This window comes from Aythya fuligula, chromosome 2 (genome assembly GCF_009819795.1).
Source record: "Aythya fuligula isolate bAytFul2 chromosome 2, bAytFul2.pri, whole genome shotgun sequence".
Taxonomy (NCBI): Eukaryota; Metazoa; Chordata; class Aves; order Anseriformes; family Anatidae; genus Aythya; species Aythya fuligula.
In genome coordinates this window covers 45,661,972-45,689,791 of record NC_045560.1, presented here as the reverse complement: position 1 = coordinate 45,689,791, position 27,820 = coordinate 45,661,972, and the positions used below count along the sequence as shown (strand labels likewise).

General features: G+C 38.1%; 1 protein-coding gene across 1 annotated transcript; it reads left to right on the top strand.

Annotated features, from left to right (window-relative positions):
* The first annotated feature begins 109 nt into the window (after positions 1–109).
* On the top strand, positions 110–27,795 carry NPHP3 (nephrocystin 3). The gene is made up of 27 exons (XM_032181260.1): positions 110–495; positions 807–932; positions 2,110–2,260; positions 3,771–3,923; positions 5,204–5,337; positions 5,569–5,729; positions 7,545–7,692; positions 8,256–8,330; positions 8,860–9,039; positions 10,363–10,466; positions 10,882–10,996; positions 11,868–12,011; positions 12,568–12,665; positions 13,133–13,235; positions 13,845–13,927; positions 14,937–15,075; positions 15,895–16,059; positions 16,732–16,829; positions 17,641–17,763; positions 18,167–18,356; positions 18,497–18,738; positions 19,915–19,990; positions 20,965–21,092; positions 23,261–23,501; positions 25,287–25,412; positions 25,925–26,040; positions 26,250–27,795. Exons 1-27 carry the CDS (start codon positions 148–150, stop codon positions 26,428–26,430), a joined length of 3,948 nt encoding a protein of 1,315 aa, XP_032037151.1. The 5' UTR covers positions 110–147; the 3' UTR covers positions 26,431–27,795.
* The last annotated feature ends 25 nt before the right edge of the window (positions 27,796–27,820 follow it).

The window sequence follows — 27,820 nt, the reverse complement described above, 5'->3', positions numbered from 1 at the left end:
GCCAGCCATGGCCCCGGGGCTGGGCGGGCTCCGCGGCTCGGCGGGGCCGGGGGAGCGCTGAGGGGCTGGGGGGGCCGGGGTTAGGGCAGCGGAGCGGCCGCCTCCGGGAGCGGCGCCTCCTCCCCGGGTTAACCCGAGGGGTTCTCCATGGGGACGGCGTCGTCGCTGGTGAGCCCGGCGGGCGGTGTCGGGGAGGTGATCGAGGACACGTACGGCGGCGGCGAGGCCTGCGAGATCCCGGTGGAGGTGAAGCCCAAAGCCCGGCTGCTGCGCGGCTCCCTGCGGCGGGTCGGGGGCTCGCGGCCCGGCGGCTTGATCGGGGCCAGCTTCAAGTCGACCGCCTCGGTGCAGGAGCTGGAGTGCGTGGCCGAGTACGAGCGCCTGAAGAAGGAGTACGAGATCTTCCGCGTCAGCAAGAACAACGAGGTGGCCTCCATGGTGAAGAAGGAGGCCAAGCTGGACAGGGAGAACAAGCGGCTGCGCGCCGAGCTGCAGGTAGCCCCCCGCTGCCTCCTCGCCCCGCTTCACGGGAGAGCTGTGGCGAGGAGCGCAATGGTTTTCCCTTCCCGAGGAAGGCAGGGTGCTGGGGAGGTGGCACATGGCCCCACGCCACCCTGGTGAGCCGTCAAGGTGTGGCCAAGGTGTGGCTCTAGGGTCAGGGCTGAGCTCTGCATCTCCTCTGCCTCACGGAGAGCTGGAGGGTGCTGGCTTGGCGCTGTCCCGCTTGGGAATGTTTTTGACAAGCTGAGGCTTTTTCTTGGCTCTTCCGCACTCTCAGACAAAACCACTGTGTTAAATGTTTTCAGGCACTTCAGAAAACTTACCAGAAAATACTCAGAGAGAAAGAATGTGCGTTAGAAGCGAAATACCAAGCCATGGAGAGAGCTGCAACGTTTGAACATGATCGAGACAAGGTCAAAAGGCAGTTTAAGGTATGGCTTGACTTTTCCTTCCCTGGCAAAATTATCAAAAAAAAAAAGATAAAGATACTACTTGGTCACGTTCCCCAAATGAACTCCTTTCCAACAGCTTTTACGAGGACATTTCCGTCTTAAAAAGATTGCAGTATCATGGTCGTAGCTGCTTATTTCCTTCAAAATAACCTTACTTCCCTGTAAAACAGAGAAAAAATAGAAAACAACCTTTTACATACTAAAAAGAATATTCAGTGGTGCATTTTCAGCTAAATTCCTGTATTATTTCAACACGGATTCTTGAAATTTTGATATCTGACAGTGACAGGAAAATGTGTGCCACAGACAGACATGTGCTGAAGGAACATATAAACAGAGAGTTTTATTATTTCTCAATGCATATTTGTATTTAGCATTTTAAGACTTCTAGGTTACATGGAAGAGACGTGTATTGGTGCATCTATTTTGGCTGCTAAAAAATGACAGCCGGTTAAAGAGAAAAGCACTTCTTTGGGGGATGACTTGAAAGGCCAAGCTGATGCTCTGCTTTTCCCTTGCTGCAGGTGGTGATGTTTTCACCATCCAAAGCAGGGCAATAGGCCTTGGTTTTACACTGTTTTAAGCTTCTTGGTATCTTTATCAGGTGTTCATATTTAGCAGATACATAAAAAGAGATTTTTTTTGACTTCATTTAAGAAATTGAGACTTGAGGAGGATTTCATCTCCTTGTATTTAAATCTAGGTTCTTGTTTTCTTTCCCTTATGATGATAGTATTTTAAAAACAGGACTGCTAGAGATATTTGATTGTGTTCTATTTTTGGGAAAAAATAAAAAGGAACCTTTGAAAAAAATTACTACTTGTAGTGATTTTGAAGACGCTAAACTTTAAAAGGTCAAGAAAGTTACTTGCCATTTTTAATGAGCTTCCCGTACTAATGCAGACTCTTAACATTCAGAACAGTATGCTAAGCTTAAAAATGGTAAGAATTTAAAATTAGATATTTTAAACTATGCTTTCTGCTCATTTATAGGCTTATGTTTATTGTTCACATTTCTGTGCCTTTCCCTGCTAAAACAATGCTATAGAGTTATTTTTCTAATTGAGAACACATAATAGGAATTCAGGAACATGATACTGAATTTCAAAAGATTTATGGTGTGTATTTCAATCTTATGTTTTTTTTCTACTTGTAGATTTTTAGAGAAACTAAAGAAAATGAGATTCAAGACTTACTGAGGGCGAAACGAGAGCTAGAAGCAAAACTTCAGAGACTTCAGGCCCAGGGAATCCAAGTGTTTGATCCTGAAGAGTCTGATTCTGATGACAATTGTACAGATGTTACAGGTAAGAATTTCATCCCTAGCATTTTGTGTCGAAACATGACTGAAGTCTGTGAATAGCAAAGCAGAAGGCTTACTATTTATCTTCTGTTTATTAATCCAGCTTGAAAAGCAACATAAAATATTTTCAAGGATAAAAGCAGCTGCCTTTACAAACCTAGTTTATACTGTGAGAAAACCCAATTTTCTGGTCTTATGCATGAATCAATGGAGAAAATAGAGCACTGTCTAGACAGAGTGATTTGATGTTTTTTTTTTTTCTAAATCGTTCTTTGAACAATTCTGAGTTTTGTAGTCTCTTCCAAACTTTTTTGAGCTTTCTTATTCTAGATGAGAGGTTATGTTCCAAAGGATCCAGAAGACCACAACTGAAACCAGAGGGAATCTTAGACTTAAAACCATGGATGAAGAAGTATCCCAATCTCTGTTACTGTACTTCTCAAAGTAGCAGAGTTAGATATTTAACAAACATGAACTGACCAAAAGAATTATTTCATCGAAGAATTTTTTGGAAGGGAAACTCTATCAAACTTTATGATGTAAAAGGCAAAGCATTGTATATTCTATAAGAGGTATTTGATAATACAGGATGGATTCAGATAGGTGATCACTTATGTGGCGTTGTATCTGATTCAAAATTGAGCAGTAAGTGTAGCAGATATTTAACATCTTGACACTGTTAAGGATGGCTACCATTTACTTCTTGCACCATGAAGGGTTACTGAGGAAACCCTGCAATCAAGTGTTGTTGCATAACATGTGTGTTGCTTACTGAGATATATCAACAATCACATCTTGTCAGCAATATTAATAAGTGATGTTTAAAACCAGAAACTTTTCAAAATGCAGTGATTGTCTCCTTGCATAGTAATTGTCCATCTGATGACCTGTAGTGGTACAGATAATCTTTTATATATATTTTTGGCCTTTTGTGTTGAATTCATTTTTGAATTCATGCTGCTTATGTTTCTCTAAGTCTTTCACTTCCACAATTTTCTCCACTAAAGATTATTTGGTAGAAGTGTAATCCAGGTGTTTCATGAAGAGATGCTGTGAAAGCTGTCTCACACAGCACAAAAAATGTATTTCAATCCTGACCTAAAGCCCCCTTTGCATTCTTTCAGCTCTGGAACATTCCTGAACAAAAGCTGTCAATTTTGCGATGTTTATAAATGACTGCAGCAATACTGTGAACTGGTTTACTGATTTGTAATCCAAGTCAGCATTTGAACCCAATAGATGTGAGCAATCCAAGTAATAACAAGTAATAGCAAATAACCACATCCTTTATGAGGATGGTTTCCCAATAACTTTAGACAAACACTCATTTAGAACTACAGAACATGAGGATGTGAGCAAATCTGATAAAGGAGAAAAAAAAAAAAAGATCAGTAGCATGTGACAGTAGATTTCAGATTTCAGCTGCAATACTTAAGAGTGATTACTTACCTTTTTAAATGATAATTAAGAGGGGTTTTTTTTGTTTGTCTTTCTTTTTCTTTCCCATTTTTTAGCTGCTGGGGCACAATCTGAATATTGGACTGGAGGAGCCTTGGGAAGTGAACCATCCATGGGTAGTATGATGCAGCTTCAGCAGTCTTTCAGAGGGCCTGAATTTGCTCATAGCTCCATAGATGTTGAGGGACCTTTTGCAAATATAAACAGAGGTCAGTAATAGTGGTCTGTTTTGCTGGGATTGTATGTGCTTATGGCATTTTTTCTGTCCATTGTTAGATAATTTGACTAAAGGATTATTTGGGAAGCTCCTTTGCAAAAATAAAAGGAATCTGTAGTTGTACATGCCACGTTGCATTTAATGTATGTAACTATGACATGTGCAGTAGTGATTTTAGCAAACAGCAGTGAACAGTGCCTATTTGTGAATAAACCAAATACTTTGTTCTTCATGTTGATTAAGGAAGATAGTTACCTCTTCCAGTGTCTGCAGGGATTCTTTTTTCCAGTTTGATTCAATTTTTCAACTTCCTGAATGTGAATGTTACATTGGTATTAGCATAGACTATATATCTATTTTCTCACTGGATTTTGCATAGTTTTTGACTCTGATTAGGGTGCTGTTCATTTAAGTCTGGTTGCAAGACCGAGATGTATGCTTTGTTACGTGAATCAGTGATAGATATTTTGTTATCAATAATTGTTGCTTTTGAACTTTGTTTCCCAAACTGCCTATTGTAAACAGGGTTCAGGTTCTCTATTTTCCCCCACTGTTGTCCTGGCTCTGGAACCCCTCGTGTTTTGCTGTTCCTCGCTTTTTTTCTTCAGTCCTTCAAGCATGGATTCAGATGTCTCTACCTGCAAAGTGGGAGCGGAGGGTCTGCTCTGTGATGGTGACAGCTTCTTATACTAGACCTTCCCTTGTTCCAGGTGGTACTGAAAGGGAAGCCTGTTCTTGGCTTGAAAGAATGATTAACCACAAAACGGAGAGCCTAAGAAAGTTTTAAAATTCATGACTTCTATAGGGAATTGACGTACAGTACAAATATAGAAGGCTATTGACTTTATCTCAAGAAGAGGCACTTCCCATAATGTTTTACTGTCGTTAATTAACATGGTCTAATTGGGATACATGTAGATCTGAGGAAAAAAAAAAAGAGTTTGATTATAAGTGTTTTTATTTCTGCATATTTTATCTATTTTACAGCTATTGACTAGATTTTTGTACGTACATTTCATCAATGCCATCTTAAATGAAATATTTTAATGATAATACACGTTTAACAATATTGCTTTGCTGCATTATCAAATGGCATTATCAGATGGTACGTGTTTTCTAAATTCAATTTTTTAAAAATAAAAATAGAGTAAAAATGTTACTACTATTTTAAATAAAATGTAGTATTAATAATGTTAAGAGGTGATGACTTATCCATCATCCAGTGTAATCAGATGTGGAGATCTGTAGACTTTTTTTTTTATTTATTGGCAGATGACTGGGATGCTGCTGTCGCCAGTTTATTGCAGGTTACTCCTCTGTTTTCTCACTCTCTGTGGAGTAACACAGTAAGATGTTTTATTATTAATACTGATGAGACTCAACCAGAAGTGGAGATCTTCATTAGAGTGAGTACCTCACAAACCTTTTGTTTCCACTGGGATACTTATTCAGAAATTTGTCCAATATTTCTTGAAAGCTCTAGTAGCTGTACCCTAATTTCAGTGAATTCAGAGAAAGTCGTTTCAAGGACTTCAGGGGAAGAAACGGTATAGAGGGGAAAAAAAGGGGGGATTTATCTAGTAGGTCCTTGACGCTGTACAGATTTAGTAGTAAAGCAGTTTCAAATTTGCTTTCAGAACTACTCACCAAAACTTCAAAGAACCTGTGAGACAATGGGCTACTTCTTTCAAGTTGTTCATTTTCCAGCAGAAAATGAAAATCATTTTAAGGATGTAAGAAAATGGGAAATTGAAAAAAGTTCATTAGTCATTTTGCTCCTACATCTAACTTTGCCGAGGTAAGTATTTTCCAGACTGGTAAAGTAAATGGAAACTGGTAATTTATGCAGAGTGCATAGCTTATTAGAATGTATGAGATCCTTTTCTCAGTACATTTCCAAAGATATTATCTTCTAAATGATACTCCTTCAAACTTTAGGTTTACTAGTGCACACAGTTGAAAGAACATATCAGTTTTGGTCATTTACTTTTTCCTCTATCTTTAGATTCTGTTAAAATTCAGCATGAAAGATACCTTCATAATAAGGAAATGCTTTGCTTTCCAAGATCAGCTCTCTGCTGTTCCCTCACACGGCTGGCATGAATGTCTTCAGTGTTTTTCATTTACTTATTTATCCTTACACGTGCCTTGATTTTACTCTGTCACACATTATTTTCTATCTCTGACACCTTTTTGGACTAATTTCATGGCTCTTCTTTGTGGTACCTTATACTAGCTTTCTACAATTTAATTTACTAAACTCGTGATGTTTTAAGACACACGGTGGTGCAATGTTTTCTGTTTGCTTGGTAAGTTATGGCCTAACCTTCTAGAAGAAGAAATTTAAATTGCTATATGAAAAACACTGAACTGAAGATATTTTTAGAATTGTGTCTCTATGGTGTATTTGGGAATTTAGCCAGAGTTTGGTTTTGATGGTTTTGATGTTTGTTTTTTTTTTTCCTCTGAAAAAAGAGATTAGAAAACATAAACATTAAGGATCATGGAATAGTCATTCCAAAACATCTGTATGAAAGTATAAATCTGTAAATACTGGTATGCACTAAATTTCATATTTGGAGTAGATTTTGAACTCTGGGGATTTCACAGCTGTTGCATTATTAACTAGACCCACTGTTTCTGTAAGTAAAACATGTTTCCCCAGAGAACTAAAGGCTGGCTTAAGCACTAATAGGTAAGATTTATAGCAGTGGAGTGCATGAGGGAACAGCAAGGTACCACAGATGATTTTGATTTGTTTTCTTAGAGGAACTGGGCTAGAACTACCATACATTTATGCTCTGACAAAGAGTGTCTGCTGCTGAGGACCCATTGCTCCTCAAGGGGACACTGTTGCCAAATAACTCAGTGGTATGTGTGTGGGTCACAAGTGTTTAAAAAAAATCTGCCAACAGTATTCACTCACTTATTTCTCTTACAAAATCTCTGATGAAGCTCATGGTGCTCATATGAAGAAAATAAGAAAAAGACAGAGAAACCCTCTCTGCTACTGTCAGCATCCCCAAGTTGTATAGTTCCTTTTGTGGAACAGCAATAGATTGCTGGGTGTGATATCCATGGAATCAATTCTTTCACACATATTAGGTGCTTTTGAGATTGGAGGAGTTTAATTCTGCTTTTCAACTACTGTATACTAAGAAACTACCCCATGTCTCACAAACACTACAGGACCTTTCCTTGTAATGTATATTCTTTCTTCAAAGAATAGAACAGCCTTCAAAGAAGTAACAGCAAAACATATATATGATGCTTGTTAATCATGCATGATTCCGTGTTCTTTCCTTGCAAGACAATTATTTGTCACTCTGCTTATCGGTATGACAGGAAGATCAGCTTTTAATTTACAAAGCATTAACCAAAGAATTAATAGTTTTAATATTTATAGTGTAAGTAGCATACATTTTTCATATAACTGCTCTTTGCTTCAGGGTTTATCTTAAGTTCTCGGATGAAATATTTGGTCGTCCTTGTTGTAAATAGATATGACTTTTGAATTAGATTTTGCAGTGAAACCCACCTTCGGAGCTTGTGTTGATTGAGCTATTTACTACAGCAGTGTAATATAGCACAAGAATGCTGATTTCCAATCTAGTTGTTTGTTGGAGGACTGTGAAGAAGCCTTCTTGAAAAATCCCGAAGAAAAACCCCGTCTGATATACCACAGAATGGATGATGATGGAGTCAGCTCAGGCTCAGTGCAGCAGTTAATTGAGCAAATTTCTTGTGTGAACAAAGCAAAGGTATGGTATTTTCAAGGCTGTTGAATTTTGAAAGGCTTACTTTCTTGCTGTAACTAAGATCAAGTGCTAGTAGTCCCAGATATTTGGAGAAATTTCATTATGCTTATTGCTTTGGATACTCATTATATGAGCAGGATGAATCTGAAATTTATGAAGATTGTGAAATTTTCATTAGTGGGGAAAAAAAATCCCAATGCTTTTTTACTGAAAAAAAGTCCTTGTGTTATAGGGATGGAATTTCTGATCTATATTTAGCCATGTAAATGGCAAAGGTATTTATCTAAGGTCCCTCTCCAGACACTGAAGAGAGAAGCATACCTCTAGAGAGGTTCCTCATAGGCATCAGATCTGGTTTTGACTATTATCTCTCCCTGTGGAGGGAACTGTTAAGAACAGCTGAGACTAAATGTGTAACTTTTTAATGCTTAGGTAAAGTGAATCCTACCTAAGGAGTACAATAGAATGGAATTTAAATGTGTTGCAAAAAGCTTTTGTTGGAAGTCCTAAATATTGTTCCCAGTTGGATTCAGAGTTGCTTCATGCATTATCATTTACCTTTTCAGATGATTGATCATGTGGGAGGTGTGGAGGAAGGAACACACAAAATCTATACTTGCGTAGAAAAGATAATTAAACAGGTAGGGCACCTGATGCATTTCATCTTTTTCTGTTCCTTCTCTGATTTATGATCTCAGATACTGTCAATGATTGCTATGTGCTGCTTCAGTGTAACTCAAAGGGTCTTCTTGTGTTTTATCATTCATACCTGGCGAGCAAGGAAAACTTAAAGTGGGGAAAAAATGTCCTGAGCTGAGCAGTGCTTTTATGAACAGGAGAAACAACAGAGCAAGAGATCTAGTGTTGGGCTAAATTCTTTGTTAACATGGTGTTCCATATCCTGGGATAATGAAAGATCACATAATTGATTCTCAGTATCCTTCCCTATTGTGAGTTACTTCCACTTAGAGAAGACTAAAACCAGTGTATTGAGACCCGTGTGTTTAGAGTTCGCTTGGATTCATCAAATAGCCCCTTTAGTTATCTTCTCTGCCAGCATGAAAGAGAACGAGCATATTGCACACGCTGGCATTGAGAATAATGCTATATGTGCCCGTACTTTTAAATTTTATAGTTGTAGTTGTTTAAAGGGAATTTTCTTTTACTCAGGATATATTGGGCTGTGAAATGACAGAACCAGAAGGCAAAGATTTGGGTAATAAGGAAGAGTCCACTGCTCCTGAAGAAGAAGTTTTTGGTGATGTCTTGTGGGATGCACACGATGAACAAGAACAGATGGAAGCTTTCCAGCAGGCCTCTAATTCAACATGTGAGCTGGGATTTGAGAAAGTAGGTATACTGGAAGTGAATATGGATGACGAGAAAGCCATCACTTGTTTCCAGCTCTTGTGAGGCAAGATGTAGTGCTACTAAAGAAGTTGTGTCTGAGAGCCTCCTAGGGGCTGCTACTCCTTAGGCTAGAAGAAGACATATGCCTTACGTAGATGGCATATTTATTTTCTGGGAGAGATGCCAGTTTGCCTCTTGTTGAATGGTATTGATGAAGAAGCAGTTTTTGTTTCTGTGCTAGGAAAACCACCATAATGTTGTGCCAGAAATAGTGTCCTCCTGCTAGACTTTGGGTGTCAATAGGAAAAGCTCTGAATGTCTTTTTTTTGAAGGAAATTGGAGCTCTGTCTTGGCACCTGGAGTTAGGCTTTCTGTAGATGGCTAATGAAAAATTTAACCTCATCATACAACCATGCATACGTGAGAATAACATCAGAAAGTTAAAAGTAAAGAGCTGCTGGATAAGTCAGTGTAAAATAACTTTTTTGAAACTTTAAAGTATGGGGGTGCCAAGAACAGGTGTATACATAGAGAAAGTATAATGAATGTAGGAAGAAAAAACATTGAAGTGGTCATGGAAAGTGATATCACAGCTAAATTGGGCAATATTGATGGTATGATGTAATGTAAGGATGCAGTTTCTGTGTTAGTGTGTTATTAGGATCCCTATGTTACATGCACATCTTACTCTTTTTCTTCACTGCTCATATATTAACAAGGGGTTGGAGGATTGACCCATCTTTACTATACTAGAACAGTAAAACGGAATGCTAAAAGAAAAGATACGTATGTGTATCTTAATGTGCCTCCACTTGTTTGCAGATAAAATATTTCTCCTAAGTTAATGAAGGGTGTGTGGGTTTTTTTTCTTGGTTTGTTTTGTGTGTATGTGTGTGCACGCACACTTTAGAGCTTCATAATGTCATGGCAGATGCAAAGTATGAAGGCTTTGTCCTGAGAAACATATCCAATGCAGTAGAGCAGATGGGGCATGGTGTGTGTGGGGGAAAGCCTGAATTAACATAGCACCCAAATACTTAACTTTATTAATTTCAGTTTGGTTTATTAGCACTGAAAGTTCCTATTAAATCAAGTTTTGGAAAAAATGTTCATATACTTTACATTTCCTTCAAAAGAGATAATTTTTGTGGTTTGTTTCATTAAAAAATTTCTTTCAATTTATAGTGTGTTATATTTTAGTGTTTATTACCGTTCCTTAATAAACTTGTACATACACTTAGTGTTTAGATAGATTACAATAACAAGAGGTATATTTTTTCCTTAAGAAGTAAAATATTTGTAATGGTTTTGTCTCTTTTACAGTATTTTGAACGACTGAATGACCTGGTAGCAGCACCAGCTCCAATTCCACCTCTGCTTGTATCAGGAGGACCAGGTTCTGGGAAATCTCTCCTTCTGTCAAAATGGTAGTGCAACTTTTTTTTTCTACTGAAATAAAGGGAAAGAAAGATCAGACTCAATAATTTATCATAGAAATGCTTTTTATGGTCACTTGTAGACTGTGATAGGATTGCTGCCATTAAAATAAATTGATAGTGCCATTACTTCTAACAAGCTCAGTATCATGTGACTATTCATTGCCATGAAAGCCATTTGTTAATGGCTAGCAATACTGGGGAGAGCAAAAATGGAAACAGATAAAAGATTCAATTATAGCTCAGAAAACATCTACCCAATTTTGTGAATTAAATGCTGATCACCTCTTCTAGCTCAGACGTTCTACTCCTTTGGCAAAACTGATAACTTTTAAGTTATATGTGCAAAAATATAGTCTGTTAGGGTTTTTTTTGTTTGTTTTTCTTTTTTTGCTTTTCTCTTTAGGATTCAGCTGCAACAGAAACATTCACCAAACACTCTAATTCTTTACCACTTCGTTGGGAGGCCCATGTCTACCAGTTCAGAATCTGCATTGATAATTAAACGCCTGACTTTGAAGGTATGTTACATAATGACATGCCCTGCATTGCATGATGCCTTGGAAAGTGATGTTGTCTTCGTATGTCTAAAGAAAAACTTCTACAGGTTTTTCTACATCCATTAAGGGTAATGAAAGTGTAAGGCATTATAGAAGGAGGGAATCTGATCCTACACACTGAGTGAAGATCCCTTAAATTGCATCTCTGGGACATTCGTAATAGTTTTGCTTCCAGTGACCAATCTTGATGGCTTATAAAGCCATATAAGCTTCTTCCAAACTTTTTTTCCCATCTGACTGATGAGAGAGGCAGGTGTTTTCTGCTCTATGTGTTTAGAAACCTGAGGCTGTATTTGCCAGTTGGCATGGTATTGGTCCTAGACTAGTCTCTATAAATAGTTATTTTTACACTGTGTTAGATCTGCAGAATATATGTAAATATATGTGGGATGTATGGAAATAAAGAAAGAGTATTTTTCGGCTAGGGTCTGAGCTTTGTTTTTCCTCCACATGGTGGCAGAATGGACCTCACAGGACAAAAACCTTTAGATAAATGAAATCTATTGTGTGTTGTAATTTTCTCACGAATTTCAGAAGTCTGCCTTTTTTAATCTGTGCAGCTTTTAAGTCCTTTTAAGTCTCCAGATCCCTTGTCCATTTTGTAAATTCTATTTCTCTCTCTAGAATTTATGTGGTGAGTTCAGTAAATATTATTTGCGGAAAGCCAGCAAATGCAGAACATGAAGTAGAAGAAAAGAATCCTGTGTGAATATGACTAGAAGAATTATCCCAAGAGTGCACTAATTTTTTCTCTTGTGTCTATAAGTCTTTCTTCAACTCTGTTAATTGATTTTTAAGGTAGAATTTGTTATGTATGTTTGTAATTCTGCAGCTTATGCAACATTCCTGGTTAGTGTCACCGCTGACTTTGGATCCAGCTAAACTTTTGGAAGAATTTCCCCGTTGGCTGGAGAAACTTTCTGCACGCCATCAGGGCAGCATAATTATAATTATTGATTCTATTGACCAAATACAGGTATGTTTTCAAAATACTTGTAATTTGTCAGTCCAAAATAAACTTGCACTACTGTAATAAGTTCAGCTATATCTATGTAACAGAAATATTAATGTTTGCTTTACTGTGAAGAGCACATGTAAAACTAATACGCAATAAGTGCAGATGAGTTAAAATAGTCAGTTTTATAGATGAAATTTGTATTGTATGGATGTTTTTTGTTTGTTTGCTTGTTTTTAGTTTTATTTGCCTGAACACCTTTATTTTTGAGTAGCCCAGGTACATTATTTATGCAGGTGTTTGTTGCTGTGAGCTACTTACTGGGCCTGTAAATTGCCCAGTTTTTATGAGGTGAACACTTTAACAATAGTATTCTGTCTGCTTTAATGTTCAGTTGCGCTGATAAGTATTAATGGACCATTTAGTACTGCTTCAAGAATCAGATCATGAATAATTTGTAAGGACACTGGAGAATTCAAGACTCCATTCTCTGAGCTGTGCAATTAATGAAACCTATCAACTCCTAGTATTTGTTTTGAGCAACTGTTTTATTAAGTAATCAAAATTTGTTTTTAAGCAAGCTGAAAAGCATATGAAATGGCTGATAGATCCTCTGCCAGTGAATGTGAGAGTGATTGTATCAGTGAACGTAGAAACATGTCCACAGGCTTGGAGGTACGTTACATTTCTGAGATGTTTCATAATAGCCTTGCTTAAAATAATTACAGTTACTAGTGTAAGAGCAAATGGTCAGACTTATTAAGGCCTGGAGATGTAATCAATAGATAAGGTTTTGCAACTGTTGTGGACAAGGAAAGCTTCTCTGTTGCAATTGCAGCTTTTACCTGTTGGGAAACCAGATTTTTGTTTTACTTGGATGGACCTATCCACATGACTGTGTGAGAGGATCAGTCATGTGCACATCAAGAACTGCAATACTGTGTTGTAGATCCAGAAAAACGCTAGAAGTTGAAATTTGGCTTGTGATGACTAGAATTTCTTAGTAGCAGGGAGTAAGTTCAATTACTGGTTGGGCATCAATCTTTAAAAAGCCACAGAACTTTGATGTCAATTTTTTTTTCTTCTCCTTTTGTGTGTTATTTAATAAGGTCTGAGTATAATTTTGTTCTCTTTTACCAAAGGTTGTGGCCCACTCTTCATCTTGATCCACTGAATTCCAAAGATGTTAAATCTCTCATTAGTGCAGAATGTAACTCTGCAAATGTTAAATTGACTAAAGAGCAGGTATGTCTCTTGTAGTTCTTCTGAAGTACCTGACTCCAGTATAACTTTTAATGAAAACATGGAAAGATGAAATAAGTACAGCTGCCAGGAGGAAGTATTCTGTTTAATTAACTAAATAGTACTGTTCATCATACATCTTGACTATTTTTTTTTTTTTTTTTGCCTTGAAGCTCATAGCACTGAAGCACAGATGGAACAGTGTAAATTATTAACAGGAAAACTGTGCAGTCGCACATATTTGCTGTAAACATATTATTTTCATTTTAAAATCATGAAAGGTTTAGTATTGCATAATAATAAAACACTGGCTAGGTAGTGGAAAAGTGTTTTACCTCGTTGCTTTGCAAACTAATGCTGTGTGGTAGTTCTCATTTTTAGAGATGTAACGAGTAGATGCTAACTCTTTTACTCCTAAGTTGGAAGAGAAACTTTAGCTTGTATTATGGCTAGTAAATCATGAAGTATTTTGTGCACTAGTTTCATGTTGTACTCTTCAGATTTTATAGATAGAAGCATATCTAAAACGTCTATTTTCTTGTCAAATGGTGAACTTTGTATTGGTGTGGTTAATTTTATCTGAGCTCACAGATTTTGTTTAAAATCTTGTAGGAGAAGAAGCTTGAGAGACATTGTCGTTCTGCCACAACTTGCAATGCTTTGTATGTCACTCTTCTGGGCAAAACCATTGCGTGGTAGGTACAGATGATTCTGCAGTTATGCGCATCACTAGTTTAGAAGTTTGCAAGTAGGTTTGGTAGTATTTTGGAGTACATTCATTTAATATAGAGTGAATCCTGTTAAGAAAAAACAGGAGAGCAGTGTATGAAGTTTTCCCCCTTCACTGACTGGGGAATGCAATGGGAGGAAAGATCAGAGAGTAAATAATCTCTGCCATTTTGATAAGAAGTGAATTCAGATAGCTCTGACTTCTGTTTTTCTTCTATTTTTCTGTTGTTTTGGTTTCTAACTATATCAGTTACTTAAATGCTTTGTAGTGGCATTTGGAGAATGTTGGTAATGTTTCATTAAATGGTTTAATTCAGGTCTGCTCTATTTACTGATGTACCAGATAGTTTGCCTCATAAATTTTAAGGCTGAAAGGGAGTTCAGCAATTGTTTAGTTTAACATCCTGCGTATGGTATTTTGCTGTGTAATTTCTGCTGTGGAGAAAATTAATCTTCCCTCTTGTGCAACAGAATACTTTTAAGTGTGTTGGCTTAGTATTAACCTAGACTTCACCTTGTTGAGAAGGATTCGTTTCTAATTTAGAGACTCACAGAAGATGATAATTTACTCTGGGTGATTTTCTTTCTTTTTTGTTTCTGTTTTGTGTTCTAGAATGCTTAATTGATCTTGAAAACATGCTTTGTAAGTGCATTAGGTGAAACAGCAACGTGAGGTTTTATCTTTATCCAACCTGGTGTTCTTACTCTGTGCTCCTGCTGGAGGAAAGAACACTGCAACATACTTTTTCTTGAAAATAGAAATGTTGCAGTTATTTAGAAAAATCAGAGAATGTGATGGCATGTGGCTTAAGAAATTCACCTCTTTTGGTCTTAATCTTTCCTGGTGCTTTGTACCTTATAAAGCCAGTAGAAAATTTGGAGCATTTTTGATGTAGAGCTCTTTGATAATTTCAGTTCATGGTGCTCAGTGAAATGTAATATGCTAAACCACGTCCTTTTTGTCCATCTGCTCAGTGTTGGAAGTACAGGAAATATTGATGAAACCCTTCAACAGTGTTTCCAATGCCAAGACACAGTGTCCTTGTACAGGCTTGTTCTGAGATCAATTCAAGAATCATTGCGGAATGATAAGGAGAAAGGTCTTTTGAGAGAGGTAAGCAGAGAATGATTTCTACAGGAAATATATATTCTTTCCTGTAAAGAGTTTTTCTTAGATTAAAAGCAAATACTAATTTAGATCAGTTCATATGTATGATTCAGAGGTTATGTCATTATTAATTACAGACAGGAAATTGTATTAATCTAATTTTATGTATTGCATAAGCACAGAACACCTGACTTCTCTGTGTTAAACTAAATCATTATCTCACAGAACAAAACAGAACTTCTCCACTGTGATGTGATGTAGAATCAGCCCTTCCTTTGGTCCCCTGAACCAATGATTAACTACATTAAGCTAGTAAATCTAATCAAAGTATGGTATCTTGTGAATATAAGGCACAGCTTATTAGATTTTTGATTCCTCTTCTTGCTTCTACAGAATTTCTCTGTTTAGTGGAACATTTTTTGAATTAGGACATACTCAACAATTGCAAGAAGTTCTTTGGTGTTCTCAGCATGGGACCTTCAGAATATTTTACTTGGATTGAAGTCTTTTATGATAATGGAGTTACCCTTTCTCCAAAGTGTTTTAGAGGAAGATCTACAGAACCATTTGTTTGTCCCAGATGTCAGTTATTTGTCCCATTTGGTGCTTTATGTGTTAGAATATTAAACTAGTAGCACTGAGGATTTTTCTTTGAGGATAGAAAAGGGAAAGGATTTAAATAAATGTTATTTTTTTCCCTTGTCGTATGAAGTTATAGATGGTAATGCACGATGCACGATGTTTTTCTTTGGATTTCAGTAATCTGAGACCTGCAACAAATACTGCTAACTAACTGTGTAAGCTATTTTTTCTGCTTTACCACAGATACTGTGTGTCATCGGTGTAAGCCACAATGGTATAAGTGAATCAGAGCTGATGGAACTTTATCCTGAACTGTCTTCTGCAGTGTTAGCCTTGCTTGTTCACAGCCTGCACAAAATGTGTTTGCTGACATATGGCTGTGGTTTGCTGAAGTTCCAGCATCTCCAGGTAATTTTTTAAATTCTAAACACATGCAAGTGCAACTCCACCAATCCAAAGCTTTGTACAGATTCTGCTCTTGACCATATTATGGTAAATGTGGGAGGCTTTTCAATCTGTTTTTGTTCACCCAACTTTACACCTGATTACATTCAGAGTTCATTTTCCCTTTCTATCTGAGAAGTTGCTTACAGATCCTTGCCTTATTACACCCCAAGTCCCTACTGTCCTTAAGATAGGTTCTGTTATTAACTAGGTAGTCTTTCATCTGTGTTTGCTCATCTGTGTTCCTTAACTTCTGGACTGATGTTAGAATCACCTTGAAAACTACTACAGCTGTGTTACTACTATCAGTATAGTTCAGCAGTTGAAAACCTGGCATTTTGAGCCTTCAGAACCTATCACATGTTAAGTCAAGGTGTCCTGGAAAACACTAGTTCCATTAAAAACAAGCTGAATTGAGGGAAGGGATGTTACCTGAATAACCAGAGCTTTGGTATAACATAAGACAATGTTGGTACTGCTTTTGGCATTGAAAGATTTTTATCATAACATGAGACTTGTTTTAGCAAAAAATAAAAATAATCTTGCATAGCTCCCTGTGTGTTATCTGACTTAATAAGGGTGACTTACTATACAAATTGAGTAAATTCTCTTTTTCTCAATGATATTTTCTTTCAGGCTTGGGAGATGGTGCGATTAGAGTACATGGAAGAAGGTGAAAATGTTATTTCTGCCTATAGGCAAAAACTAGTGGACTATTTCACCATGCAGCTAAGGTAGGTCATAATTCCTCCAGATGTGCTAAACTGCAGGCTTTTTGCCTCATGGATATTTTTGTTTCCTTTATATACCTCCTACTCAGTTTAGTGAATTATCACAGCAGTATAACCCTACAGTACCCTAATTGTCATTTGACCAGTTTATTGTTGATCTATTGCTTTTTAATCTTGGAACAGACTGAGGACCATAGTGGGGAATAGGCATTCCAAGAAGTTCTCTTGTGATAAGCTGGGGTATGAACTTATAATAGATCGTTTATTTTATGGTAACTGACCCCATGTAGATTTTTAACTCCTAGTAAATGCTGAGAAATTTGAGGTTGCTTGGAGCTTGAAGAGACAAGAGACTACCTTGTATTTAGCAAGCAATAAGCTGAAAGGCTTACAAGTTCATGTCCATCTTTAAAACAGATCTGCATTTACAGTCCTCAGTGTGTTCCAGCTGTGGGCTACTATTTACTGCATCTCAGAGCACGTGCTGTTGTGTAACAGAAAGCCAACAGGGCCACAACGTGCTGGGGAAAGGATGCACAAAAGAACAATGCTTCTGGGCTGCGATTCTACTAGCTGGCACAGATTAGCCCATGTAGGAGGGAGGAGCAGCTTCTAGTGGGGTACTGGGGATTTCCAGGGCCATCTGATATGAAAATAAATAAAGATGTGAGAAAACAGAGTGCATAGGTTTCATAGTACTCTGTCTGTTTAGACGTTCTTGTATGGCAACTGTATACTTGCCTAGTTTTCACATCAAATTGATGAGTAGTATTAGGACTCCGAGTTCTTACTTTTATGGCTTTTGTTTCAATAGTCGAGACCGGGTGACCTGGAGAAGTGCAGATGAACTTCCCTGGCTCTTCCAACAGCAGGGTGACAAGCAAAAGCTACACAACTGTCTTTTGAATCTCTTTGTGTCCCAGAACCTTTACAAAAGGTACAAAGGTGGCCAATGTTCTGGCGGGTATAAACATTTCAGAGGGTTTTTGTTGTTGTTGTTTTTGTCAAGCACATGAATAATGATTTCTTTGAAAATGTAAATCAGAAAATGATAGATCAAGATCGAAGGTACTTGAATAGTAGAGCCTGGAATGGTAATGCACTGGTGACCCTGTTGTTATATAAATCATGTATTTTTTTCTTTTCTCTTACAACTGGGGGTTTGGTAAAGGCATAAATACCGCTGTTGAAATGCGGCAGTCTCCATGGGCTGTCTCTGTAGACACTCCATGGCATAAAGACAAAATTCATGCGTATGGCCCTATTCTTCTAACATAGCATCAGTTTGAATAGAGAGGTGTCAGAGATAAGATGAGCTTCTTATTTCCTTGTTAAAACAGGGGACATTTTGCAGAATTGCTGAGTTACTGGCAGCTGGTTGGGAAAGATAAGAGCTCTATGGCAGCTGAGTATTTTGACTCTCTGAAAGAATATGAAAAAAGCTGTGAGGGAGAGGAAAGTATGATCTGCCTGGCTGATCTTTATGAGACTCTGGGACGGTTTCTTAAGGACCTAGGTCTTCTCAGTCAGGTGAGTACATCTAGAGACTTGTAACAGCAAGGAGGCAAATTAAGCAGAGCTCAGTGTGTGCTTTCTGTTTCAGCTGTTAAATTATTGCAACATACAGGATGTTACCTGCTGCCATCATATTCTGAACTTTGTTGTTACAGGCTGTAGCTCCTTTGCAGCGGTCTCTGGAGATTCGAGAGACTGCACTGGATCCAGACCACCCGAGGGTGGCACAGTCACTGCACCAGCTAGCAGGAGTTTATGTTCAGTGGAAGAAGTTTGGGAATGCTGAACAGTTGTATAAGCAGGCACTGGAAATCTCAGAAAATGCTTATGGAGCTGAACATCCTCGGGTAGCCCGTGAACTTGATGCGCTTGCCACCTTGTACCAAAAGCAGAACAAGTAAGATTGGCTACAGGGGTGGTTTTCTTTCGCATAGAAGTAATTTAACAGATTTTCTTCCTGAAGCCATACTGTTTCTGTAGTTCTTTTTTTAGAGTTTCATTATACCCAATGCAGAAGTGAGCAGCCCCTCTGTATTCTTGTAGCAGGCCACCCAGTAAGGGTTGACTTTTGTGCTTAGTGTTTCAACAAACTAAAAAGTTAGAGGTGAAGGAGGAGCAGGTTCTGATGAAACCAAACAGGTAAAAGTCTATGGGGCCCAACAAAATGCATATCAGGGTCCTGAGGGCACTGGCTGATGGGGTTGCCATGCCTCTCTCCGTCATATTTGAAAAGTCCTGGCAGTCAGGTGAATTCTCTGGTGACTGGAAAAAGGGAAACATCACTCCCATTTTAAAAAAGGGTAGAAAAGGGGACCCGAGGAACTACAGACTGGGGTGCCTCTCCTATGTGCCTGGGAAGATCATGGAGCAGATCCTCCTGGAGGCAATGTCAAAGCATATGCAGTACAAGGAGGTGATCTGGGACAGCCAGCATGGCTTCACCAAGGGCAAATCGTGCCTGACCAGTCTGGTGGCCTTCTAGGATGGAGTAACTGCATCATTTGACAAGGGAAGACTGGGGTGACCTCATTGCAGCTTTTCAGTGCTTAAATGGGTTTATAAAAAAGATGGAAAGCAACTTTTTGCTCAGCCCAGTAATGACTGGACAAGTAGTAATGGTTTTAAAGTAAAAGAGGGGAGATTTAGATTAGGTGTTAGGAGGAAATTCTTTATTCAGAGGGTGGTGAGGGACTAGGACAGGTTGCCAAGAGATGCTGTGGATGCCCCATCCGTGGAGGTGTTCAGGGTCAGGCTGAATGGCCCTGGGCAACCTGATCTAGTGGGGGCTGTCCCTGCCTATGGCAGGGGATTGGAACTGGGTGATCTTTAAGGTCCCTTCCAACCCAAACCATTCTGTGATCCTGTGATTGTCTGGCCCCAAGCATTTTGGATGTTCTTTATCTTGGATGTTCTTTATCTTGGACAAAAACTGTGATTTTCATTTTTATTTTTTTCCCCCACCTGCAAGATGCATAATTTCTCTTCAGATTTGTATGCTTAAGTAACTTAGAAGCTTTCCAGAATACCCAGCTACACTTGGCATTCTTCTAACACAGTAAATAACCGTTTTCAGATATGAACAAGCTGAGCAGTTGAGGAAAAAGTCCTTCAAAATACGCCAGAAAGCAGCAAGGCGGAAAGGCAGTCTGGTAAGGAAATGTTTGATGTTTTGTGAATGTTGTGGCTCTGTTAAAAATATGATCGTGTGTGTGCAGAGCTGACAAATCTGATTCTCAAATGCTTTTGGTAATTGAGGGCGTTGCTAGTGAAGTGGCTTAGGAGCTGCTTTGGTGACTGCCCTTTAAACTCCACTGGAGTGGAGATGAATCAGGGCAACTGATAAGGAGTTGAGAGGTAGAAAAGAAATAAGTGAGTATATACATTTTGGGGGTGCAGAATTAATGATACATTTAGCTATCAAAATGGCAATGGGAAAAAGGTGTTCCATGGAGATAACCGAGGCCTTTCTTCTACAAATACTATTGGATGCAATCCTTATTGCACTGGATAATCCCAGTAACAGTATTATGTGCCATACTGAGATGTATTTACTTATTTATTTATTTATTTTCCCCTGTGTATTTCAGCTACAGAGTTTTTCTGGTCATTCTTGAGCTGAGGGTTTGCTTATCATGTACAGCCTCTAGTATAAGAGTTCAGCTAGTGACCCCAGAACTCTAGTTGTAGCTTGAGCGAACACTATGAAAAGCCATAAAAATGTTGCTATTTCCACAGTGCTCAAATACAAAGGACTGTGGATAACAAGGATTTTTACTGTTTTTGTAATGAGTTCTGCTGCACAACTGTTTCTATTAAGACTGCAAAGATCAGGACAAAGCAGAGTGTGTAACAAAGGCTGCTCGCACATCTTTAGCATGTAAGCATTAGCTTGGCAGCTTGTTTTACAGAGATCCATGTGAAGCCTTGAGTTATACTTTGTAGTATTATTTAGGATAGGAGACTTGCTTGATTTTTGCTTTGAGTTTATAAACTTGAGAACAGGAATGAAGTAGGGTTATCATCCTCCTTTGGCACAAACTTGTCTTCTGTTTTTCTGTCTTCAGTAAAATGCTTTAATAGTAATGGTGATTGGCTGACTTACTTTGTGCTTTGCTGTATGTAGTGTGGCTTTGCTCTCCTGCGTCAAAGAGCCCTGCAACTGGAAGAGCTCACGTTAGGCAAGGATACACCAGATAATGCTCGAACCCTCAATGAACTCGGAGTCCTCTATTACCTGCAGAATAATCTTGAGTAAGTTGTATTCGTTGTGGCACATCCACTGAGTGTTCTCAGGGATAATACGTGAAAACAAAGCGTGAAGAGTTAGCATTAAATGTAGAGACATGATCAAATACACTTTATGGTGGTGTCCCTGACTCATTCTACTATTTTTCACTAATTTTCTGGAGTTGATGCTATGAGCGTGTATTAACAACTCAGCACATTTCCTGCATTCAGAATTGGTGTTCCACTGTTAAATTTAGCCTTAGTTGCAAATATCAGCTCTCTCTCAAAATGTATGCACTACTCTAGTCAGCTTCACTATCTCATCACCTTCCTTTGTAGTGTTCATCCTTAAACGTCAGGATTGCTGGTGTTTCACACCACTTAAGTTGCCACTATTACAATAAATCATGAGTTAAGTATTTCTTCACTGTAGATGTAATCCTCAGGCTCTTACTCTGCAGGCCTTCTCAGGGCAAAAGATGACAGAGCAGCATGAAGGTGCTCTAAAAGCAGGTACAGGTAAGCAGGAGTGTTGAAGAAGGGGAATAAAAGGTGCAGAGCAGTTCTGATTGCATGGTTAGTGATTCTTCTCACCAGTTTTTTCTGTCCACAAAGCAGTCTATAAGGGGGTGTTGTGAGTGAATTCTAAGTCACCGTATGTCTTCCTCTCTTGAACTGAATCTTTCTAGGAAAGGAAGAAAGTGCACAGCAAAAAAGCACAGAGTAACTTCTGGAAGTGTTCTTATGTTCTTCCTGTATCTGGTGTTTAAGTTAGCAGTAGTTGTCGGAAAACTACAAACAGTGTATTGTAATTTGGGATCTGCATGTCCTTTAAATGCTCTGTTTTTACAGTGAAAGCCTTGGTTTTTAACCGCTGTTGGAAAAGCGTGTTTGTTTTTGTCACTTTACCCTCATAAAGTCACACAAAGTGACTGATCATAGAGGAGCACTTTCTGTCTAATCTCATACAGGATCATTTTTTATTCCACGCTGTTCATATGTAGTTCCTGTCCAACACAACCTACTTTTAGACTAAACGTATTTCCGCTGTTTCATGGGTCAGTACAGTCCTCGTTCTAGTGTAGGTTTAAGTCATTTTAATGGCTATTGTGCGTCTGTTCTGAATCACAGCAAGTCCAAGATCGAATTTTTTGATCAGTTAGTACAGTTAGAAGGAAATCAGTGGCAGAAGGGTGTGTCACTAACAGTTGCTATGTATCACACTTCATCCTCTAGTCTTTCTGTAGAGAGAACACCTTTTGACACTTGTGTGAGAGCTTCAGAATTGAATGTATGGTTCTATGTAAGGTCTTTTCCTCTCTAATGTGAAATGGATTTTTCTGATTTACTGAACTAACCCGCTGGGAATAGAGTCACACAAAATTGTGTATTTGTCAGGATGACAAACTACCTAGTTGTAATGGATGCTGCCAGTATTTTGTGGGAATCAGCCATTGTTTGGGGAACTGCTGCAAATCCGTAATGGAACAGTAGCATACTGTACTAGTGAGATGAAAGGTGTGCTTTTGATAGAGGAACACTTGAATGGTGACATTAGAGAGAGTCTTTTCCACTCTGTCACTTCCAGACAGTTTCTGTTACGAGAATCTATCTCATCACATATAATACACGTGATCATCTGATCATCACGTCAAGTATCTTTCCAGTCTTTTCCCCCTTTGGTATGAAAGCTGCCTGCTGAACCTTGTAATATATATTATATTCTTTTCAGTTACTTGAAAAACTGTGTGATGGGTTTGAACCTTTACCTAACATTCCACTATTGCTTTATCTGTGGAAGTACTGACTGCTGTGAGGAGCTGCACAGAAGGTATAGCTTGAGTTAAAGAAACGAGCAGCTGTGGGATTAGTGTAATGTTTACTAAAATCTGCTAGACTGGGTTTTCAGTCCTGTACCAGGGAGCTCCAGTACTACACTGGAATAATCAATTACCTCTGTCTGCCATTGCTATGGTTAGCCTGCATGGCAGTGCTGTGTCTGGGATTTATAGCTCCTCACTGCTTAAATGAAACGCTGATGTGGCATTTGCTTATCCAGAAGAGAAAGTCTGTTGCCAGATGTCAGTATTTCTGCAATTTCCGAGGCTGAGTTTATTCTGTTTCAAGCAGTCACTTTAGGTTGTACAGATGTTATCAGCTTTAAAATATTGTTTAATAAATGTGCTTTGTAGGACAGCAGAGCTTTTTCTGAAGCGCTCCTTGGAAATGAGAGAAAGAGTCCTGGGTCCTGACCACCCAGACTGTGCGCAGTCTTTGAACAATCTGGCAGCCTTGTACAACGAGAAGAAGCACTATGACAAAGCAGAGGAACTCTACGAAAAAGCTTTAGACATCAGGAGGAGAGCTCTGGCCCCAGATCATCCCTCCTTGGCTTACACGGTGAAACACCTGGCAGTGCTGTACAAAAAGATGGTAAGCACAACCCTGTTACCTTTACACATTACCTAAAACAGCTAATGCCCTGCAGTGTTACAGTCTGCAGTCCAAAAGGAGTGGGCCATGGGAATTGTCAGCTATCAATACACACATGCATAAAAGGTACGGTCAAGTGGCCTTAGTCTGTTCCCAAAAAGCCCGGTAGTGTTTTCAAGACACACTTTGCTTAAAGGTAAGCCATTTATGAGTAATGCCCTCAGTGTCCTGCATGCTTGGTATTCACTATGAAGGAGAACTTCTGATCCGGTTAAAAGCTAGTGCAGTTGGAGAAGCTCTTGCCAGCTGTATTTGAGTTCTCTACTGTCTGGTACATGATGTCCATATACAAGAGTTTAATGAGATGTGACTTGATGGGAAAATCGTGTTTTGTGGTGTAGGAATAGTGATGTTTTTTTTTTTGTTTGTTTGTTTTTTGTTTTTTAACATGATGTCCTCACTCTTTATAGTATAACTGAGAATAACTTAAAAGCTCGTGATGGAGATAGTGCCTTACTTGAGGCTCATGAGGGAGACTGTACTTTCCAAATAAGCTGCATGACTAAGCCACTTCCAGCTTGTGTTGATTCAGTGAAAGATGAGTTACTTCCCCGCTAAAATACACTGTGTGCAGTAACAGTAGTCTAGACTTCTCCATGCTTCATCATTTTTAATGAACGTTGTATATGTGCATGAGATGGTTTTGAATTCTGTGTTCTTTGCTCACTTCAGCTTACAATTTTGAAGCTGCTAGAAACTGCAAAAGCACTCAATATGCAGGTCTAACAGCTCTTTTCTAGTTTGAATTAGCATAAATTAAAATTCATGGTGAACTATTGACACAGGAAGAGTAGGGGAAGAAAAGGGACAAGAATCAGGTATAGAAAATGACAATTACTTATAGATAAGTATTTTTTCCAGATGAATTACTGATCATCTTTAGATTGTGGCCTGGTGATGCTTTGAAAAAAATAAATAGAAAATTTGATTTGAATTTTGCAATTACAATGAACCATTATTAGATGAAAGTTTGCAGTATTAAATGCCATTGCTGTTAAATAAGAGAATTCCCATTCTAATAATAAAAACCTAAGCAAACCTAAATAAAAACGTACTTCTGAAATATATCAGGTTAATGTGTGCGTGTGCTGATTCAAAATGGAAGGAAAACGTATTTGCTGGAAAAAATAATCTACGTGAAAACTGGTTGGAATATGATAGGAGATTTTTAGAGAAATCAGGCTAGAAACCAAGGTGTCAGCGTGATGAATGGGAAGTGTCAGGAACCTGAAACTGGATTAAGCACTGCAGCTGTTCCAAAGAACATGGTGCAGCCACCACTTATCAAAGGTAAGGCAGTTACATTACCCTTCCCGTATCATCAGTAAATTTCAGCACTTTAGGTCTAAGAATAAGCTCTGTGCTCTCATTTATGGCAGGATGAAGGTGCAAATGGTGAAAATTACTTGGATAAAAGTACAACTGAAAATTTTTTTAACAGCTTTCTGAGACACTCGTGGAAAGAAAATGACATTAAAAAAGGAAGAAAGAGACATAGCTATGAAACACATTAACTGGGAGTTGAATATGCTCAGCATTTTGGAAAGCCCCAATAAATATTCACAGTAAATAATCTGTGCAGAATATAACTATAAATTGACCAAAGTTAAACCCTTATTTTGGAAACAGTTACAGTTTCTCCAACCTTTTGGTTTAAAAAAGATTTTACCATCATCGTTTTGATACACTAAGACAACCAAAATGTTTTTTGTGTGTTCTTTGTAGGGAAAACTCGACAAGGCTGTTCCTCTGTATGAACTAGCTGTTGAAATTCGACAGAAATCATTTGGCCCCAAACACCCTAGTGTAGCAACTGCTTTGGTGAATCTGGCCGTTCTTTATTGTCAGATGGTAAGTTCTCCATGTCTTACATGTTTATTATTCCCATCTTAGACTTTTTTATGACTTGTACCTAAATGATACCAAAGTAACTTAATTGCATTTTAAAGAGATCTCCTTATAGGACCTACAAATGCTTAGGATCCATTATAAAAAATTGAAGGAATCTGCCTACCTGACTTTAAGCAGTAATTAAAGCTGCTTCAGATAAAATTAAGGAATTATAAGGAGTTGCATTTGGCAACTAAGAATTCTATGGTATGTAGACTGAGATTTTCAAAACTGCCTAGCAAAACCAGACCCTAAATATGAACAGACTAATGGGAATGAGATTTTCAAGTAAAAGCAAGTAGCTTTGACAGTCTCAATTATACTTCTCATATGCCAACAGCATCGAGAACACAAAGCAGCTTTTTGGTTGAATATACATGAATTTGTATCTAGGATGTGTTGATACTGTGTAGGGCAAACAAACAAAAAAATGTAATGTACTTTTGTAACAAACAACTTCTTACTACCCAAAGAAAAAGCAGACTGAAGCTTTACCTCTTTATGAACGTGCACTAAAGATTTATGAAGACAGCTTTGGCCATATGCATCCTCGTGTAGGGGAAACTCTGAAAAACTTGGCTGTGTTAAGGTAAGATGATCTGGATCTGCTCTTGCCCTATAAAATCAAATTACTATAAAAGTCAGTGGATAAAATGAAACATATGGACTTGGGTATTTATTAGGAAAGTAGAGAGCCTTAATTACACTTGTTGATTGCATGGTGTGCATTTCAGTTTAAATAAAGGGTGAGACTTGTTTTATGTGTTTATTTCAACTTTGTTTTTCTCTTCTCCCAAGCTATGAAGGGGGAGATTTTGAGAAGGCAGCTGAACTTTACAAAAGAGCTATGGAAATAAAAGAAGCAGAGACTTTGTTGATAGGTGGAAAAGCAACTTCTCGACACTCATCAAGTGGAGATACGTTCAGTATAAAAAGTGCATTATCACCAAATACCTTCCTGGAACCTGGACAAAGGTGATATAAACCTACTCAAAGAAAAAGCTGCTTCTATTGCTACTTTTTTAGACAAAATTTTTAGGAAAACCTATTTTTCCTGTGATAAAGTACTATTTTGGGACTTAAGACTGTCTTCATGAATGACAGGGAAACAATTTAAGCTTGAAATCCTTCTGTGTTAACTTTGCAGACTGTATGGTACGACGTCAATTTCTTCCATTGTATACAAATATGCATATAAGGTACTTGCTCAACTTACAGTTAATACCAAAAACATATGGATTTGATACCTCTTATCCTAAGAGCCAGGATTGTAACAAGATAAATTAAACCAATGGTATGTAATTTTTAGGGTAGTTCTTACTTCTATGTTATAATAGCCTGGCTTAGTGCATTTATGTGTTTTTTATTTCATCAACCTTTTTCAGAAGCTTTTAGAGTTGTTTCTAAAGTTCTAATAACTTTGAAAAAGTCAAAATACTGTTTTACCCCTCGTTTTACCTGCAGTGTAATTTCAGCTTTAAGTAAATTTACATTCAAAAGACTTTTGCAAAAATAATTGGTTTCCCTTGGAAGCACATTTATTTAAATATATCATTATATACAAGTAAAGCTGCTGTCAAATCCATCTGTGTTCAATGAAAATGCTTCCTCTGAGGAAACAGAATGAAAAAGAGTACGATCTGATGCCTTGCTGTTAACCCTTTCATAACAGTTTCACTACTTAATCTCACTGAATCCCTTCAAATACAAGAATGCTTGTATTAGAAGGAAAAACCTAGTGATAGGTGGCCATCAAATAAAAAGATACTAATCAAATTACCTTTTGTTGTTGTTTTTTTTTTTTTTTTTTTTTTTTATTAATAGCCTAATCATCTAGAAGCAATTTGACGTCTGTTCTTATTCGGTATGAATCAATTTAAATACTCCGAGATGTGATAATACCCTTCTCTAAAGCCAGTATTATGAATTGGCAGATGTCTGAGATAGCCTGTCAGCTCTGTTCTGATTTTAACATGTATAATAAATTCTTGCTCTGTTTTCCTTAACATTTCTAGTTTAAATAAACTGCTTTCTAGACCTTCCCCACTTTCAGACTTTCCTCACTTGATGTCCAATTCTGAATAATTACCATTCTTCCCTTTAAGTGACTTTTCTCCATTTTTTTCATCAGTCACAAATCTACTTTTGGAAGAAAAATCAGTCTGTAAATGCAGCAGATCCTGATCATCCACGGTCAGTTTAGCAAAGACAGTGAGGGAACAGTCTGCTTTCCCTATCAGCCCAAAGAAAAAGTTTAATAGTAAGTACAATAGGACTGCAATTAATAATGGAGGGTCTTCTAGGCTGTGTGTTGGCCGTAAGCTGATGTGGTTATGGTCATGGCACTCTAAGACCATTGTTCATGTATT

What these genes read in the sequence shown, in the direction of transcription:
- NPHP3 (XM_032181260.1), top strand. Translation starts at nt 148, where the DNA reads ATGGGGACGGCGTCGTCGCTGGTGAGCCCGGCGGGCGGTGTCGGGGAG. An exon ending in CAAGGCGGAAAGGCAGTCTG is followed by an intron (nt 19,991 to 20,964) that starts GTAAGGAAATGT and finishes TGCTGTATGTAG; the next exon opens with TGTGGCTTTGCTCTCCTGCG. An exon ending in TACCTGCAGAATAATCTTGA is followed by an intron (nt 21,093 to 23,260) that starts GTAAGTTGTATT and finishes TGTGCTTTGTAG; the next exon opens with GACAGCAGAGCTTTTTCTGA.